The sequence below is a fragment of the Microtus ochrogaster genome, linkage group LG3 (assembly GCF_000317375.1).
Source record: "Microtus ochrogaster isolate Prairie Vole_2 linkage group LG3, MicOch1.0, whole genome shotgun sequence".
In the NCBI taxonomy this organism is placed as follows: Eukaryota; Metazoa; Chordata; class Mammalia; order Rodentia; family Cricetidae; genus Microtus; species Microtus ochrogaster.
Genome location: NC_022029.1, coordinates 27,129,017 through 27,145,885, shown reverse-complemented (window position 1 = coordinate 27,145,885; position 16,869 = coordinate 27,129,017). Strand labels below are relative to the sequence as shown.

At 44.1% G+C, this 16,869-nt stretch overlaps 2 protein-coding genes across 3 annotated transcripts in view; one reads left to right on the top strand and one right to left on the bottom strand.

Moving 5' to 3' along the window:
* The window catches only part of Acp1 (acid phosphatase 1), a 13,468-nt gene extending 7,175 nt beyond the window's left edge, over positions 1–6,293 (top strand). For both annotated transcript variants that reach the window (XM_005360661.2, XM_005360662.3), the window contains exons 4-6: positions 3,849–3,910; positions 5,139–5,244; positions 5,380–6,293. In XM_005360661.2, coding sequence (XP_005360718.1) covers positions 3,849–3,910; positions 5,139–5,244; positions 5,380–5,457 — 246 coding nt within the window. In that variant the 3' untranslated portion in view covers positions 5,458–6,293. The remainder of the gene's footprint in view (positions 1–3,848; positions 3,911–5,138; positions 5,245–5,379) is intronic.
* Positions 6,294–6,560: 267 nt separating this feature from the next.
* Positions 6,561–16,568, bottom strand: Alkal2 (ALK and LTK ligand 2). Its single transcript, XM_005360660.3, has 5 exons — positions 16,021–16,568; positions 14,055–14,108; positions 13,893–13,973; positions 10,971–11,036; positions 6,561–7,976 (listed from the first exon to the last, which is right to left on the bottom strand). Exons 1-4 carry the CDS (start codon positions 16,271–16,273, stop codon positions 10,972–10,974), a joined length of 453 nt encoding a protein of 150 aa, XP_005360717.1. The 5' UTR covers positions 16,274–16,568; the 3' UTR covers positions 6,561–7,976; position 10,971.
* Between the last annotated feature and the right edge of the window lie 301 nt (positions 16,569–16,869).

Below are 16,869 nucleotides of genomic sequence, written 5' to 3'. Positions count from 1 at the left end.
TGTCTGCACCACTGCAGATGGACGAGCGTGAGTGCAGAGCGTGAGTGCAGGGGTCTGGTGGGTTTGTACCTAGTGTCTGCACCACTGCAGATGGATGAGCGTGAGTGCAGGGGTCTGGTGGGTTTGTACCCAGTGTCTGCACCACTGCAGATGGACGAGCGTGAGTGCAGGGGTCTGGTGGGTTTGTACCAGTCTCTGTCCTGTTACCTCAATACACTGGGAACGCTTTCTTATCTTTACAAGTTTATAAAAAAATGACAGTATCTCTACTTGAGAAAAGTTGATCCGATCAGTTGTTTTTGCTGTTCCTTTGGTTTGAAATTACCTATCTTCTTTCTGGCTGCTTGTTTTTCTTCTGGTCTAGAGTTAAGCAGCTTTGCTGTGGGGAGACCAAAGTATGCTTTTTTGAATTGTGACTTGATTTTTTAAAATTTTGGGAAATGGCAGTCTCTTGTTTTACCATATTTTCTTTTTTTCTAAGAGACAACTTTTATGTACATTAAACATAAAATCTTTATGTTCTTTTCTCTGGTTTCTATCCTGTTACTTTGTTTGGGTTATGAGATTCCCTGCTAACTTGTTTTCTGCTTTAAGCATTTTGCTATTTCCAAAATCCATAGAAGTATTTATGGAGTTGTTAGTGTCTGTCATTTTATTAGCGGCTGTTTTAAGTTTTACTTGATCTTTTCTGGTGAAACTTAGCCTCTTACAGTTCTTGGACATCATCCTGTTACTATTATTTTATAATTTATTCTTGATAATTTCATCTGCGCATAATGTATTTGCCCCTGTTCACTTATCTATTTTCCTATTATCTCCTCATGTCTTTGAATTCTTCCTTCCCAACATTCCTCCCTCCTGCATGTGTGTGCGTGTGTTCATCCCACTGAGTTTAATTAGGGTTGTCTTTGTGCCTGTGGTATGGGGTTATTTACTAGATAGTGGGTAGCTTACCATTGACTGCACCACTTAAGAAAAATGACCTCCTCAGCTAGGGGTCAGGCCTCATGTGCTCCTCCCCCATCCTTGCCAGGGCCTTGATGGACTCTATACTGTGCAGTAGCGAAAGCTGCCATGAACTCACAATGTTGTGAACATACTGTCAGTTTCTGAGCCTGCTCTCTTTTTACCGTTTTTGGAATATTGAGAATTGAGTACCTTAGGTACGCATGCCTGTATGCAAATAGTCTGCCACTGAGATGCATCCCCAGCATTGTTGACTTTTTAGTTTGATGGTCTCACTGTGTAGCCAGGGTTGCCCGTGATCACGATCTTCCTGCTTCCCCAGTCACAAACAAGCAGCTGAAATCACAGGCCTGTCCTGGGCCTGGCAGGTCTGTTTTCTGCTCTCTGCTGTGGCACCCTTGCAGGTGGTGTGTAATCAATCGTAGTGCCTTTGTTGTCAGGATGCAGGGAGATAAGTGTCTCAGTCGGATTGGAAGCTTCTGGTAATGGTACTCTGCTCCTGGGCCTGAGGTGTGACATGGAGAGCACCCTCTGGGGTGGGACAGCTCGGAGCATTGAATGTTGGTCTTTTCTTTACTGAGTCCACACAACTTCTCTTTGGCCTGCTGAGCTTTCTGCCCTGGTAGTGGAGGACTTGGTCAGGGCACAAGGGACAGCCTCTACTAGCTCTCATTTTCTGGCCCTGCTCTTCTGAGGCTGTCCCTGATTTCTTCTCCATTTTCCCAGACTGACAGCTAGGCAGTTGGGGCCCTGCTTTTCCACCGTGGCTTCTGCCCGAGTCTCCACTCTCACAGCGTCTTCTGGGCATTGACGGTACTGACATCTCCTCCCTGGTTGTTGTGCATGCTTCCTTAGCTGTGCTTTTGTATCAAACAGCTATATTCACCGTGGTCCACAGGTCCTTTGGAAACACTCCTCAACTGCACATAACTTTACCTTGGATGGCGTAACCTAATAGAACCCAGTGCAGAAGCTGATGAGAGAGTCTGCCTGACAGATGTCTTCCTCAGTACCCATGCTAGGCAGATCATAACTCTAGCTCTGGGGAGCAGATGCCTTCTAGTTTCTATTAGCACCTGCACACAGGTGCTTACCTCCACATAGACAGACAGACAGACAGACAGACAGACAGACAGACAGACACACACACACACACAAATAAACAAATTGAAAACAAATCTTCAGAAAAAAAGCCATAGTTCTGGCTTTTTAATGTTTTATAAAATACTCATTTTTGTTTTATGTGTTTTCTGAGTGTTTTGCCTGAAAGTTTGTGTACCCCATTTGTGTAGTGCTTGCAGAGGCTAGAGGAGGGTGTCAGGGCCATTGAAACTTGAAGGACACAGTGGTGAGACACCATGTGGTTGTTGGGAACTGAACCTGGGCCCCTGCAATAGCAACAAGTGCTTTTCACCACCGAGCTATTTCTCTAGTCCTGGATTTGTATTTTTTAACTAAGAAAAAAAAATTTGTTTTACTTTTACCAATGATAAAACCCCTGTAAATGGGCTGTCTGGATATGGGCTTGAATGCCTTGAGAGTTAAAGAACTCTTGGACTAATGACTTGAGAGTTAAAAAGCCCTTGGGAGAGCTCTGGGTAGGGTCCAGTCAGCGCTCTCTGGGACCAGCAGGTAAGGTCCATTCATGGGAACTCACCTGGAGGTGATGTGTCATCTGTGGCTGTATTCCCGCCACGCTGCTGTAGTGAGCCAGGTCTTCTTAGGAACATGCTCATGACCTTGAGGAAGAATCTTATTCGGTGTGGGTTTTCTAATTCTGTTTGGTAATGGGGTTGGTGTCAGATGTCATGTCCTGTGTGAGTGCATGCGGAAATGCTTTACTGTGCATTCTTCCTGAGATGAGGTTCTAGCTGCTCTTCTTCCTCCGTTATTTTAAAATTCAAACATCTAGTGTAGTTTCACACCATAAATTGTTAAGCATTAACCATTTTTTAAAGGACAAATTAATTGCAGTAAGTTCAAAATTAATGCTAAGATTTCTCATAACTTGAAAAAAATAACATTTTATATAATAATATTTGCTTAATATCTTTGAAATAAGTTGTAGTCTTGGGGATATTAAAATAATACAGCCCTTTGTAATTATTTAAATGCTATGCTAAAAGTTAAGAGAAGTGTATACTAAAAGCTAAAACTTTCTATTTTTAATAGGGTAACATGCAGGTGACCATTTTATTATTGTTTGGCTATAGTCATTGTTCCTTTTACCCAGGTGCTTTCCAGATAGTCAAAATGTAGAAGATAAATTTCTTCAACTATATTTAAGAGAACTTAAATGTCTTAAACGTTATGGTGCAGAAAAAAGTACATCTGATGAAGTTCTAGAGGGATCCCTTCCATGTTAAGTCATGGATTCTTGTCCCTGGTGGAGCTGCTACCCTCTGAAAACAAGTTCTTCTCCCTCTTCTGAGGCCTGTATCTCCTCTCCCTGGCTTGGTGTTCAGGAGACTCTTTATTGTCCTTCATGGATGATGGATGCCCACCAGAGTCTGGAATGTGTTACCGGGGCCCCAGACAATCAGAGGAGTGACAGATGGAGCAGTGGAGGCGATTGCGGGAAGTCGCTTCCTTGTGTCCACAGAATTCCATTTCTGTACTGAGGGACCAGTCAACTTTATGTTCACACTTTGTATTTTCTAATTATTTTAAAGAACCTTCTACAAAATTATTGTACAATATAGATTTGGAAATACAATGATTATCTTTTAGCTTAAAAATATCCTAAATTGCTTATTTTGTTAAATTTTTAGTTAATGACTGAACATGTAATTTAGTTCATGAGTTAACATGTAATTACATGTTTTTTCCCAATTACTGTTTTGTATGTATGTAATCACTGTGTTTTGGCTTCTTAATTGTAGATTACAAAAGAAGACTTTGCCACATTCGATTATATACTATGTATGGATGAAAGCAATCTGAGGTAATCTTACATATATTTGGTTTTTTGAGGCAGGGGTTCTCTGTGTAGCCCTGTCTGTTTTGGAACTCACAGCCACCTCTGTCTCCTGCAGCCCGGGATTAAAGGTGAGCGCCACCACTCCTGCCCGTTTTACAAGGCAATCATATGTTGAACAGTGTTTCTGTCTTCCTTCCATTCGTATCATAGGCCCAGCAAGTCGTACAAAACGATTTTCTGTTGTCTTACAGTTTTTAATGTACAAGGTTGATTGTAATTTACAGAATTTTCTAGAAAGCCAAGAATATCAAAGGGTGGGGTGTGTTTGTCTCAGAGATCTGTTTACAAATAAAGAGAAAATCCAGCTACTGCCATAAACGAGCATGGAGGCCAGCTGGTTTGGGGCTAGAGGTAGAAGTGGTGCATTGATTTGCGCTGATTCTGTTAGCTGCTGGAACAGATGCGGAGTATCTTATATCTTATTTCCTATGAGTGCAGCGCTCTAGAGTAACTATGAGAAGACAGACTTCGCTGGGTTTGTAATTTTCGTTAATTAACACTGATGGGCTAAGGTGGTAAGTAGCAGTGGCTGCTCTGTAATGCTGATGTGGCCTGCAGGGCCACACCCCTCATTAGTAAATTCCCTTTATTGCCCAGAAGAAGTCAAGGAACGCAGGACTTAGGGTACCCCCCTGCAGGACTTAGGGTACTCTCCTATGTTTCATGAGACAGGTGTGTGGGCATAGAAGGGCCTAAAACCGTAGCTGCCGCCCCGTGGCCGCCTTGCCTTCCACTAAACTGTTTGTTCCAGCCATAGCTGCACCTGGCTCACTCACCTGCCTCGCGCTCAGCCCTACTTGCTCCTGTCTTCATTTGACCTGAACGTAGTTTATACTGCATGCTGTCCCTTTGTCTTGGAATGCGGTATACATTGTTTTGTTTTGTTTTGTTTTTTGAGTTCTTTCCTGGCACTTTATGTGTCTGAAATGCTATCATTTTTATTGTATCAAAATACATTTCAAAATCAAAAGAAAAGCTAATAATTGTGTGACTTAAAGACGCCCGTTTGGGACTGAGAGTCAGTGCCCTGGCGTCAGCCACAGGAGCCCACAGGCCTGCAGAGTGCTCGGTTTCATTTCTCATCAGGTTGCACTGATGTATCTTGATAGGACATTTCATAAACCCGAGCAGATGTCCCTATTTAACTTAAAACCATAGATCAGAAATCTAAGTTCATGTTTCGATTTTACAGAGATTTGAATAGAAAAAGTAATCAAGTTAAAAACTGCAAAGCTAAAATTGAGCTACTTGGGAGCTATGATCCACAGAAACAACTCATTATTGAAGATCCCTATTATGTAAGTACATTTCAGGTTTGGGGCCACTGTTCCGATGGGCAGGATGTATTCTGTAGTATTAAATGACAGGTTTGGGTCTTCTGAGGACAGTGTTATCATAAACCATTGTTGGTTATTCTTTTTCTGTCCTTGCAGGGCAATGACTCTGACTTCGAAGTGGTGTACCAGCAATGCCTCAGGTGCTGCAAGGCTTTCCTGGAGAAGACTCACTAGGTGGTCCTGCCACCACCATTGAGCAGCTCACTCACCAGAGCCGTGCCCAAGGGTGGTGCCAGTCCTTAGCCCCGTGCCCCACCTGTCTCTTCAGCTGACTTTACTGTTTATCTTTAAAACATCTGTAGGTCAAAATTAGGTGTATGTTCAGAAAGGTAAAAATATTTGAGTAAGACAGTGTGAGGTTTGGCTAAGTATTCTTAGACTAATTGAACCTTTCCTCTCACCTTGTCCTAATTAGAAAATAGTGGAACAAGGAAATACGGAACAAACTAGAGCCCAATAAAGTAAGAATGACCTACAAGGTCTGGGTCGGCCTCTGAGCCCAGCCAGCCTGGGTGGTCTGGTCTTACCAAAGTGTGCGCATGGCCAGCACCCAATGGTGCCATTTGCTTGCCTTATACCTCTCTATCCTAGACTCTTGTGACAATAATTCCATCTATATCAGCCTTCCACTTAACATTGGAAGATTTAAACTCAGACACACTGAAGACAAACTGGATTTGGTGATACAGGCCTACACTCCCAGCAGGCCGACCTGGGCTGTGCACTGATGATGGGAGCCACAGATGTAGGACATTAGCAGTGTTACTCTTATTTGGTTTTTGTCCAGTGTTTTGTTGTCCTGTTTGAGCCACTTTGCCTCTTAATGCAAAGGAGGTGTGTGCTTAAATAGTGGTCTGTCTGTAGTGTCCCTCCATCAGCATTGTAGAGAGTTACCGGCAAGCATAAGTCATGCTAATGCACTGCAGGACAGTGACCTCAGATTCATGGCTGTATATCAGAAAAGAATGCGAAGTAAACTGGGAAGTTAACAAATACACCTGAAGTAGAGATCTGGTGTCTGCCTGCTTTTTTTATTGACAAATGAAAAAAGTATATTTAAAATGTTGCCTCCATGTGCCTTTTTATTTGGTCTGATATTAAGTTTAGGTACTTATTCTCAATATTAGAAAGTAAAGTAATGGAAAATATAAGCACATTGCTGTGACACTTGGTGATGTATGCTCAGTTAAGAGATTCCAAGAACTATCCTTACCTGTGGGCCTTCTGGCATCCTAACTGAGTAGGTGTAACTGTCTGTTATAGCCTGATGTACCTGGTTTACCTCTCGTCACCTCCAATACTGGAGAATTTCTAGTGAGAAAAAATGTCCCAATATTTGAAAGGACACAGAGACCTGGATATCTGCTGGGTTATCTGCTGGGCCATACCCTACCCTCTCAAAGGAGGAAGATGAAACAATTGACCCTCTAGAAGACAGCAACTATCCCAATACCCTTGTCTCAGACAGAGGTCATGATGTCCTCGCAGACACAGACACTTCGCTAATTACCTTTGGTCATAGTTTTCATGAAGTTAAAAACTAGGAAGGCGAACGGCAAGTAGCCGGCCATAATAAGGAAGTAGATGAAGTCATAATCCGTCCATCCTAGTTTGGTAGTTGTTTCAGGATCTTACATTTCTCTTTTGTGTTATAAAATCCTGTTGTTTTCTTGAATTTTTACATGTCTATCTCAGATGCGGATCCTTGGAATGTGGTATTCTTGGTCCCACACAGCACCGTGAGTTTATAAGAGCTCTTGAACAGAGAAACTTATCTTTCTAAATTAAGTCAAATTAATTTTATTTAAAATATAGCCATTAAAATTTGGAACTGTTGTTAGGGTTCTTAGTTTGACATTCTCTTACAATCATGTAGGAGGTCATGAATATGAATTACTTGGGGTATTTATTGATGACTAAGTGAGACCAAGTAATCAGGAGTCTGTCATTTAGTACTAGTGGCACCTCTGCATACATACATATGTATGTGTGTATACATACTGAACAATAATATTGTTACAGAAGAGTCACTCTGATAACATACATATGTATGTATGTGTGTATACATACTGAACAATAACACTATTACAGAAGAGTCACTCTGAAGACTGTTCATTATACCAAACACTGGATTTATTTCCTTGTACTTATTCACAGTATTTACACATTGTACAATACCTGGAATGTACTTTACAGAGGACGGATGGGACTGGCCTGGGCATATCCACAGACTGATATGCCACTCTTCAAAACAAGTGAGGTTTTTTTGGTTTTCATTAAAATTTTTCATGCAGTTCCAAACTCTAGTTTGGGAGTTTAATTGTAGAAGTAATACAAAATGTCAAATCATACTGTATACTCTATGAAAATACAGTTTAATGTTCTGCCTATGTTTCTAAAGAAATACTTGAGGTTCCACCTAATCTTTAAATGGAAATACCTCCTTTTATAGCATGAAACATCAAATGTGGAGTGTTCTCTGTTCTTACAGTCTAAGAGTGGCAAATCTCACTGACAGATACACTGATTTGCTGAATGTGTATTTGTAAACTGTCAGCGACATAGAAAATGCAAAGGAATTATGGAAGAATGCAAAAATAAATCTCTGTCCACAGGAAATGGGCATGAAGATGTTCTGTTCTCTGTTGGTTTCCAAGGCACTTTTCAAGGTTCCCGGGGTTGCTCCTCTGCAGCTGAAAACAATGACATGTGATTTCACACAGCCATTCACTTCTTACTGCCAACCCCAGAGGACCAGTGAGTCCAGCAATAGAACCCATTCATAAAGGAGTCTGCGTTTCACTGTTTAATTCTGTAGTTGCCTTGTGTTCGCTACCTAAGTGTGAAAGCCACCATGCACATGGGTGAAGAAATACTTGCTCACGTTAACTGCAGTTCTTGGTCTTATGTGTATGATAGAGTTTCTTGGATATTCAGCCAACAGATTTGCAATGTGTGTTACTTCCAGGAAGGAGTTTGCTTGCCTGACACCCATTTGTTCACAAAGTAAAGCCACTATCCCTTCAAAGCCCTTTCTAGCACCCCTTGTTAAAATACCTGTTTGAGTTCTACGGGAAAGGTAACATCAAGGTTACTGGGCCATATTCAGGTTAAACTAGTTACTTAGGTGCTTCGTACTCAAGTCTATACTTTAAAAAGTATCCCAGAGTTCAGGCTTTTCATTTAACTGACCTGTAGATTCAACAGTAGGTGTATGTGTGACTTAGAATATGCTTTCTCTGCTCTGAGGGCAGTTACTGAGTTTCCCAAGGAAACCTCTTGAATTTGGCAAGGGCAGGGACAGGAATCTAGACCAGTCGTCTTGAAGAAAGAAGACGGGAACCGGACTGAGCAGAAGGCCACTGTGAACCAGTGTGCTCACAGTTTCCTCTGTTGTGAGATATGATGCTTGTTTCGGCCCGTTTATACTGGTGACCACTAGATACAGGTTTGCTATCAATTTAAACCCTTCTGATTTCAAAGAGTTTAATTTTTAAAAAATAAAACCTTTAAACTTGTTGGTAGAGATAGTAGTGTTCTGAACTGCTCCCCGCACCCCCGCATTTTGGACAAACTGAACCTTACTCATTTTGAACAAGTGGCTGTTGAAGAAGGCGGCCTTTGGTGCAAATGTTTGTGAATTTTCCTACCCTGTACTGTGTTGCAATATCCTGTCAAGTTCCTGTTGGATAATAACCCATGTAGCGGAGGGCAGTGTGTGATTACTGCGGCTGCCCCGTGCCATGTCTTCGGCATGCCTTTCCTGGCTGTTTTCTGTAATCTGTATCGGGACAATCATGGATGTGCTGCGGATACCTGGTAGATCAGGTAGAGCTGGCGCATGAGTGCAGTGGACTGATGGCAGATTGGCTTTTTGGGGAAACTGAATCCTGTGCAGGAGCAGTCAGCCCTCAGGATGCTAGGTGGTACCAAAGGCAAGGAAGTTCTCAGTGGATAGGTGGACATTCTCTGCATGCTCCTGAGTAAATGGAAATACTTGCCAAAGGACATAATGGAGCTGACATTTTTATCTCCCCAGCACCACTATACATGTGTGTCATGTATGTATATATGTATGAATGTATATGTATGTATATGTCTGCTGTAAATGCAGTGGTTAAACAAATTGAAAATGTTGGAAAGAAGGCATGTACTTCTGAGCTTTGAGTGGTGTAAACACACTTGTCCAGGAAGAGTCAGCGTGCCTGTGTAGCCCCCACTGTTTCTCTTCACTATTAGTAGAGAGCCTCTTATTTTTAGTGGTTCTTGGTCCTGATATATCAACCCAGATTGTGAGGATTTGTGCCAACACTGTGGGGCTGCTGTGTCCTGGCCCTACTGACCCAGCCAGGTCCAAGGTTTACCTCTGTGCATGATGCTGCTGTTGTACTGAGCATGTCTGTATAGAAAAGACAGCTGTTCTCATTCATTCTTAGGAGACAAACTAGAACAGCTACTAAAATAAATACATCATCCACTTGTTATTTGTATTTTCTGAACAGCAGGCATGGTTTCTGGAAACAGCCATTTGCATTCAGGAAGTAGGTCTTATTTGTGGTGTGAATCCCCACATAATACCTGACACACTCATGACACAGAAATACAGAACTGGTTAATCTAAAGTTATGTCAGTCTTGGAAGAATGAGTACTGTAGAATCTGTTGGGAAGTAGAGCCATTTCCTCCTATACATTGTTAGCAACACAGATGAGAGCATCCAGAGGCCAGTGTACAGTTACAACCTCATACTGCATTTACATTGCTTCCGCCGGGCATTAGGGGTGAGCACGCATGGAGACATTTATGTTAGCTGTATTAGCTTTTTGCTATAATGATAAGACTCCAAGCCTTCACCAGGTACATAACATTTATGTGACTGTAGTTAGTAACAAATAGTATAGTCTAACTTCAAATTGGCATTACTTTACCAAGGTGTGTTTGTGTGTGTTAGATACATATGTGTATGCAGATGTGCATGCTCATATATGCACACAAGCCAGGGAAGGATTCTGAGTGTCCTGTCATGTCACACTCTACCTTAGTCCTTTAAGTCGGAGCCTCTCACTCAGACTGGTGCTAAGGTGACCCTCCTGTCTGGCCACTGGGGTTACAGGTGTCTGTTGCCACGTCTGGCACTTGACATGGCTACAGGGATTTGAACTCGGGGTCACATGCTTGCAATTGTTCTTCCTCTGAGAGCTATGCCCCACCCGCACGCTTCAGTGTTTGAATGTGGTGTTTCTATGGGCTGACATGCAGTGTAATGCCGGGCAGCAGGGAACCACAGTCCTAGCCTGCCACATTCTTACGTTGCTTGTTAAATAAATTCCGAAGGGGTGTTTGTGTTCATAAATGTTAGTGAATTAGTACAGTCTAGAAGTCAACAGCAATGGGTTGAAACATGTGTCCTGATTTAAACTGTAGTAATCAGTCAGCTATGTGCTATGTAAGAGCCAGTAACAATGTCCACTGTAGATAGCCAGCAGGGGGAGCCTTCTACTCATGGCCAATGTTTTGAGATAAATTGGTTGTCTCTTGCTCAGAGCCAGGCTACTGTAGTGAAAGAATGCTTGAATCTCAGTGTGTGTGTGTGTGTGTGTGTGTGTGTGTGTGTGTGTGTGTGTTTTATGACTGACATGGGATTCTGACACTTGTGTGGTCACCTCGATTGTCTGTCTGGGAGCTTACCTTATCTCTCCATGCACATGGGACTGACAGCCAGCCGTGTAAGCAGCCTGGCACATCTTTTATAATCTGCAGTGAAAACAAACCATGGACTCTTGTCAGTTTCCTGCACAACATTAAAATTAAGCATAGGCTGACTTTTTGCAAGTATATAAAGTGTTCTAACCACCATTTTTTAAAAAATATTCTGAAGTCCCTAGAAGCATAGAGGTTGTTACTTGAAATTGCGAGCTCTAAGTTGCTTACTTACTTCAGGGGGAAATTGGCATTACAAGCAGAAATCAGATAAGGGCTACAGAGACGACAGACACAGCATCCTTGGAAGTGTGGCTGACAGATTCACGGAAATGCCCCTAGTGTTGCTTCTAGTGAGATAGGCTCTTAACATGCCTTTGTGTGAACTCTCTTTCAGACTGCATGCAGACAAAGTCTCCACCTGAGATGAGGCTTACAGATTTTTGCCGTGATATTAAAAAGAAAGAGGGTCAAAAGGAGCAAAGCAGACTGGATCGAGTTAGGAGTCTATGCGAGAAACAGAGGCAGGAGGATAAGAAGTTCAATACTAGCCTGGGCTATGGAATGAATTTGAGGCCACCTTGAACAACTTAACAAGAACAATGTCCCAAAAAAGTAAAAAAATAAGAGATGGAGGTAGGTATAGCTCACTGATAAGTGCCTGGGGGAGGCTCTAGACTCAATTATCAATGATGAAGAAAAAGATGAATAAAAAAAATTAAAAGCGGGTTTTCAAGCGTAGGCTGGAAAAGAAAAGTAATATTTCGAGCAAAGCCTGGTGTTCACAGTTGCTCCCTGTGACTCCACAGTTCATTCTTCTGCGCCGTCAAAACCATAGAGGGAGTTCAGTTCCCATAGCTCTAGCAGAGTCTCGCCAGGACAAAATTCTGTGAAAAGCTTCAGTAATTTATGGTTTGCTAAAGTTTATTTCTCAGAATTAGCAAAACTCCTCCAAAGGGGAGGCATTTATCCTCGATGGAGAACTGAATGAGTGACAAATATTCACACGGTGCCCACAAGTCAGCTTCTACATGTATGTTAGGCTCAGAGAGGGAAAACAGCCTAACCTGCTTATGATTGGTCACCTAGACTTGTGCTTTATTGCTCCTCCATAGTTTTTGGAATGTAGTTTTCCTGAATAGATTCTGTACCAGGGGGGAGTGGATTGTGAGCTCAGGAGTGAGCTAACAAACTGTACATGCTTCCATTTGTAATCTGCTCAGAGACTCCAGTGTTCCCATCTCACTCAGTCCAAGTCCCCAGCAATGCTCCTCCACCAGTGATGGACATGGAAAGCAGAGCACATTCTGCTTATCGGGAATAAGAGAGCTTCGGTTCTTCCCTCCACCAACTTCTGCCTGCCCAGGAAGGCTGGGCTCTATGGTCCATATCAACTCTAGCACCCCAGGACTTCTGCAAGTTTCTGAACATCCTAAAGCATCCTAGAAGAGCTATCATTCTTTTCTTTATGGGAAAAGACATGGGCATAACTAATTGTCCCAAAGCACAAATGTGTCAACATTCCACTTCTGGGGACACAGCTTAAGTTGTGACCTGAGTCATTCTATGTTATCACCCAAGGATGCAGCAATGTGGAGCATGACAACATGGGAGAAGCCTGAAGAGAATTTGCAGGGTGGAGCATGAGGCTTGAGCCTGGACTTCTGATATCTCCAGGACAAGCAATTTAAATTCTGTCTCCTAATCTCTAAGTGAATGGGTTGGAATGCTAGGTCATGCTCAAATTTAGAATCTAGAATCATGTTATTGTATTGTATGATACACTTATTACAAAATAGATTCACACTTAAACAATAAAAAGATTCCGTGGCCCCAAGAAGCAAGGTAGTAATTCTCAAACAGAAGATAGCTTCATTGCACAAGAAAGCAGGGGAGATAAGGATGCAAAGGGTCCACATGGCATGTTCACATGAAAAACCAGCTTCTACAGGAAGCATGTTTGCTCACCTTGGGCTACAGGCCTAACCATGTCTGGAACATGCTAGTAAGACCACCTTGCTGGGTCAAGACCCACAGATATGATGCCATGAACCTACCTAGCAATGTCCCTCATACAGAAGCAGTCTGTAAATGACGGGCATCATTTATTTCAGAGAAGCTCTGCTGCCTAAACAGAGAGAAATGCCTACTCCATGTCTGTGTCAAGCAGGGAAGGCTACTTCAGTCTCTTTAGCCTTTCTCAAAGCAGCCAGGCAGATCCTGGTGTGTCTGGATGGCTTCCCCCCTGTGAAAATCATCTCATTTTTTTTTAAATGGTTTTATGAAGAGTGCAAGGAGTCATTTTGGGGAAGTGAAATATACTGCAGCAGATAAACAGATGAATCATGTTGAAAATGAAAAGAAATGGAAAAGGCAGACATATGAGAAGTGGGCCAATGGACAAGCCCTGTGTCTCTGAGCTGAGGGGGATAGCCAGAAGAGCAGCCTTTGGAAGAGCAAATCAAATTCTTGAGTGATGAGGGTTTTATTACTAATGGAAAGAAAACAGCACTGGTCAGAGCAGTGGGGATGGTCAAACTATGTTTGACGGGAAAACTGCAGGCCAACCAGACTGTTTTATACCCCAACACTCTGACCACCGGTAGACACCTGAGCATCTCTCACCTAGCCTGTGTGGTGGCCAATAAACTAGAATATGGATTCTGTGCCAGAATTCATAACACAATGAAAATGTGAGTGAAAGGAAGGGTTTGGACGGGCTATCACGGGGTAAATACTTTCCAGTGGTACTGGTTGTTGCAGAGTTGAAACCATCTGCTCCAATGTCTAGGCACCCTGCCCCAATCCAGTCAGGCAGGGACACGCAGGCCCCCGCACCTGTCAAAAGGCAGAGCTGCTGCCCTGCAAAGGAAGAGTGGAGCGCCATTTGCCTGCTGGATGCTCACTTACATGCAGGGATGGTGCAGTCTCGCGTGTTGTGGTAAAGTCTGTGAAAGTGCTTGCTGCACTTCGGACTGAAATAAAGAGGACCTGGAACACAGAGGAAGAAAGTCACGAAGACTCAGGGCAAAAAAGGAGCAGGGAGGGCAGAGGAGCGAAGGGAACACACACCTGTGAGATGTTTCAGAAACTTGTCCTTCATCCTTAGATCTCGAGGAACAATCTCTACGAGGGGTGAGAAATTGTATTACTCGAACAAAGCACCTACTAAGTGTGATGCTAAGTAAGCAGGGGGGAAGCTTTTGAGAATGGCATCATCCACACTACAGTGCCCTGGATAAAACAGGAGAACACTGGCTAGCTGCACATCCTACCATGTGGACGCTTAGATCAGGACATGATTTTTGTCAAGCAGTATTAACCACTCATAAAGCTCCAACATTATCAGTCTGTTCTCCCTGGATATGACAAGAGTCACAGGCCCTAAAATTATAGGATTGGAAAAAAAATTATTTCGGATAGGTTCCAATGGATGAATCACTTGTATGCAACTTTAAAGAACTTTGAAATCAAATTTCGCAGAATTTAAAAATTCTAGAAACAAGCCTGAACCTTTAAAACAAAACAAAAATTATGTTATTAAACACTAGACATTATAAGTAATTTTTTAATGGTCAAATTTCTTTACAATTACCTGATAGTGAGGCTGGTATGAACATCTGGAAATGTACATCACCTTGGTTTATAAGGCAAAGAAGGGCCCCTAAGGAAAGGGTTTTTACACGCCAATTCATTGTCCTTGGCACCTGGTCCCCAGCGATGGTTCCCTGTTTGTTTGTTTCCCCCCACCCCGAGTTTGGCTATTCTTTTTGCTTTTTTTTTCAGACTCTGAAACCATTTTCTAAGTCTCTAACCCACATGAGGCCAATAACTTCTCTATGATTGTGTAATGTCACGTTTTATTTTACCAGAAATATTGTTCTCCTCTTTCCTAATAGCTGAAGGGAGAGCCTGACACTGAGTCCTTCTTGAGGGAGGTGGGGACTACTCCCTAAGGCCTTTCTTCATGTACTCCTTCCTTGAGCCAGTTCACACAAAAGTGACCCCATCATATTTGACCTAATTGTGTCATGAAAGCATTAAAAGCTTGCATGCTTCCCTGAGAAGTTCCCATGGGCCACTCTGGGAAGCGCTCCACCAGGGAAGCTCTGGCCATTTTCCCTCTGCTGGAGATGATGGGCTGGAAAGAGCAGAGTGTCCTGAACTGGGCACCAGCACATTTTAGCAGGGGATTGGGATTGTTATTGTAGAGGCTCTCACACACGCCCTTGTTTCTGCCAGTTTCTTTTTTCTTGAGAAACAATCAAAACAAAACACACGCAAAAAAATCCCTCAGTTAAAAAAAAAATTTTAAATTGATTCATCTTTAAAGCTGTGTTTCTAAAAAAATAATTCTGTTTAAGGAAATACTAATACAACGTGTCTTTCGGATATGGGAGGTAGCCCTTTCGTCCACACTGCCAAGAACCACTCTTTGCTCCTCAGTTCACGTTGTAGCTAGAACTCTTCCAGGACCCACACTGACAGGACCTCCCTCTTTCTTTTTTTCTTCCGGTCTACACTGCTGGACTCTCAGGCATCCTTGGTTTCTCGGGTCCATCTTGCCAAGACTCTCTTTCGCTCAGTCTCTGTCTATCAGGTCTGCGTTGCCAGGACTTCATCCCTTCAAGTCCCCTTTGCTCCACCTTGTTCAATCACTCTCTACCAAAGCGCTCAGCCGTCACCCACTCTGCCCTCTCTGGTCTATACTGCTAAGATACTCACTTTCAATTTCTTGTAGTCTCCGCTGCCTGTATCCTCATCCACTCCCCCACCCCACTGATCCATATGGTCACAGCTCAATCTCACTAACTTTCTGTCCCTTGTGGTCTAACCTGGTCCTCAGACTCACAGGGTTGGGGCTCCCTTTTCCACACTCTTTCTATCCTCATAGATCCACACTGCCAGACACTCACCACTTTCTGCCTTTCACATCTACGATGCCAGAACCCTCCGTTACTTTATTTCGTATTATGGTCTACACTGCTGAGCTCTCACCCACTCTGCGTCCTTCATGTCTACACTGAGTAACACTCACCCACTCTCTGCTCCTCTGGGTCTGCCCCATAATCCGTGGCCTCCCTGCGGCCCAGGGCAAAGTCGGTCTCGCCAAGAAGCTGCAGCCTCTTGTTGTCTCCAGTGTGGAATTTCTTCAGCTCCTGGACCAGCTCAACAAGCAACCTCAGCAGTGTCTGCCGGTCTGCAGGCCCCCGGGGCTGCGCGCGTCCCCGGTCCCCCACCGTGCTCAGCAGCAACAGCACAAGGAGCAGCGGGCGCCCTGACACGCGCATGGCCCCGGTGGCCTGCGTTGCGGGTCGGTCTTGGGACCCGCCGCCCCACCAGCCGGAGTCCAAGTTTCCCGCAAGCGGAGTCCGCGCGGAGACCGCGCCGCCGCACAACTTTCTTTCACCGCGGGAACCGCGCGCGGGGGCTTGGACACTTCTCCAAGATCGGAGGCCACAGGTGCAGCCCGGGATCGGGTCTGGAGCTGCGGAGCAGGAGGGCCACCCTGGACTGGAGAGGCAAGGGCACCTGCCAGCTGTGGGTGCCGCACTGCCCTCGGGCACCTGCGCCGACACAGTGGGTCCCACGTTGCCCTCGGGCACCCGAGCCCACCCCGTAGGTTCCACGCCTGCCGCGCTCCTCGGTCCCCCCAGTTCCGACACTACTTCAGGAGCTCCAGCTCCACTTGTCCAGCCCAGGGACACAGGACGCACGGCTCCTACGGGGACAGTGCAGACCCTGCTGCTCCGAGTCCCACTGTCCTCGGGCGCTTCTTATCCCCTCGACTGCCGACGTCAGGCGGGTCCCCCGGGTTCCGAGCGCCGCTTTAATTAGAACCACGGAGCGCTGCTCCGGGGCGCGGATATTCGTCAGGCCCCTCCGC

Bases quoted from the DNA above. Each gene is read 5' to 3' on its own strand.
- Alkal2 (XM_005360660.3), bottom strand. From the start codon at position 16,273: ATGCGCGTGTCAGGGCGCCCGCTGCTCCTTGTGCTGTTGCTGCTGAGC. The intron at 14,109-16,020 runs GTGAGTGTTACT...CACCCCTCGTAG, and splicing joins CCCAGAGGAGCAGAGAGTGG to AGATTGTTCCTCGAGATCTA. The intron at 13,974-14,054 runs GTGTGTGTTCCC...TCTGTGTTCCAG, and splicing joins GTTTCTGAAACATCTCACAG to GTCCTCTTTATTTCAGTCCG.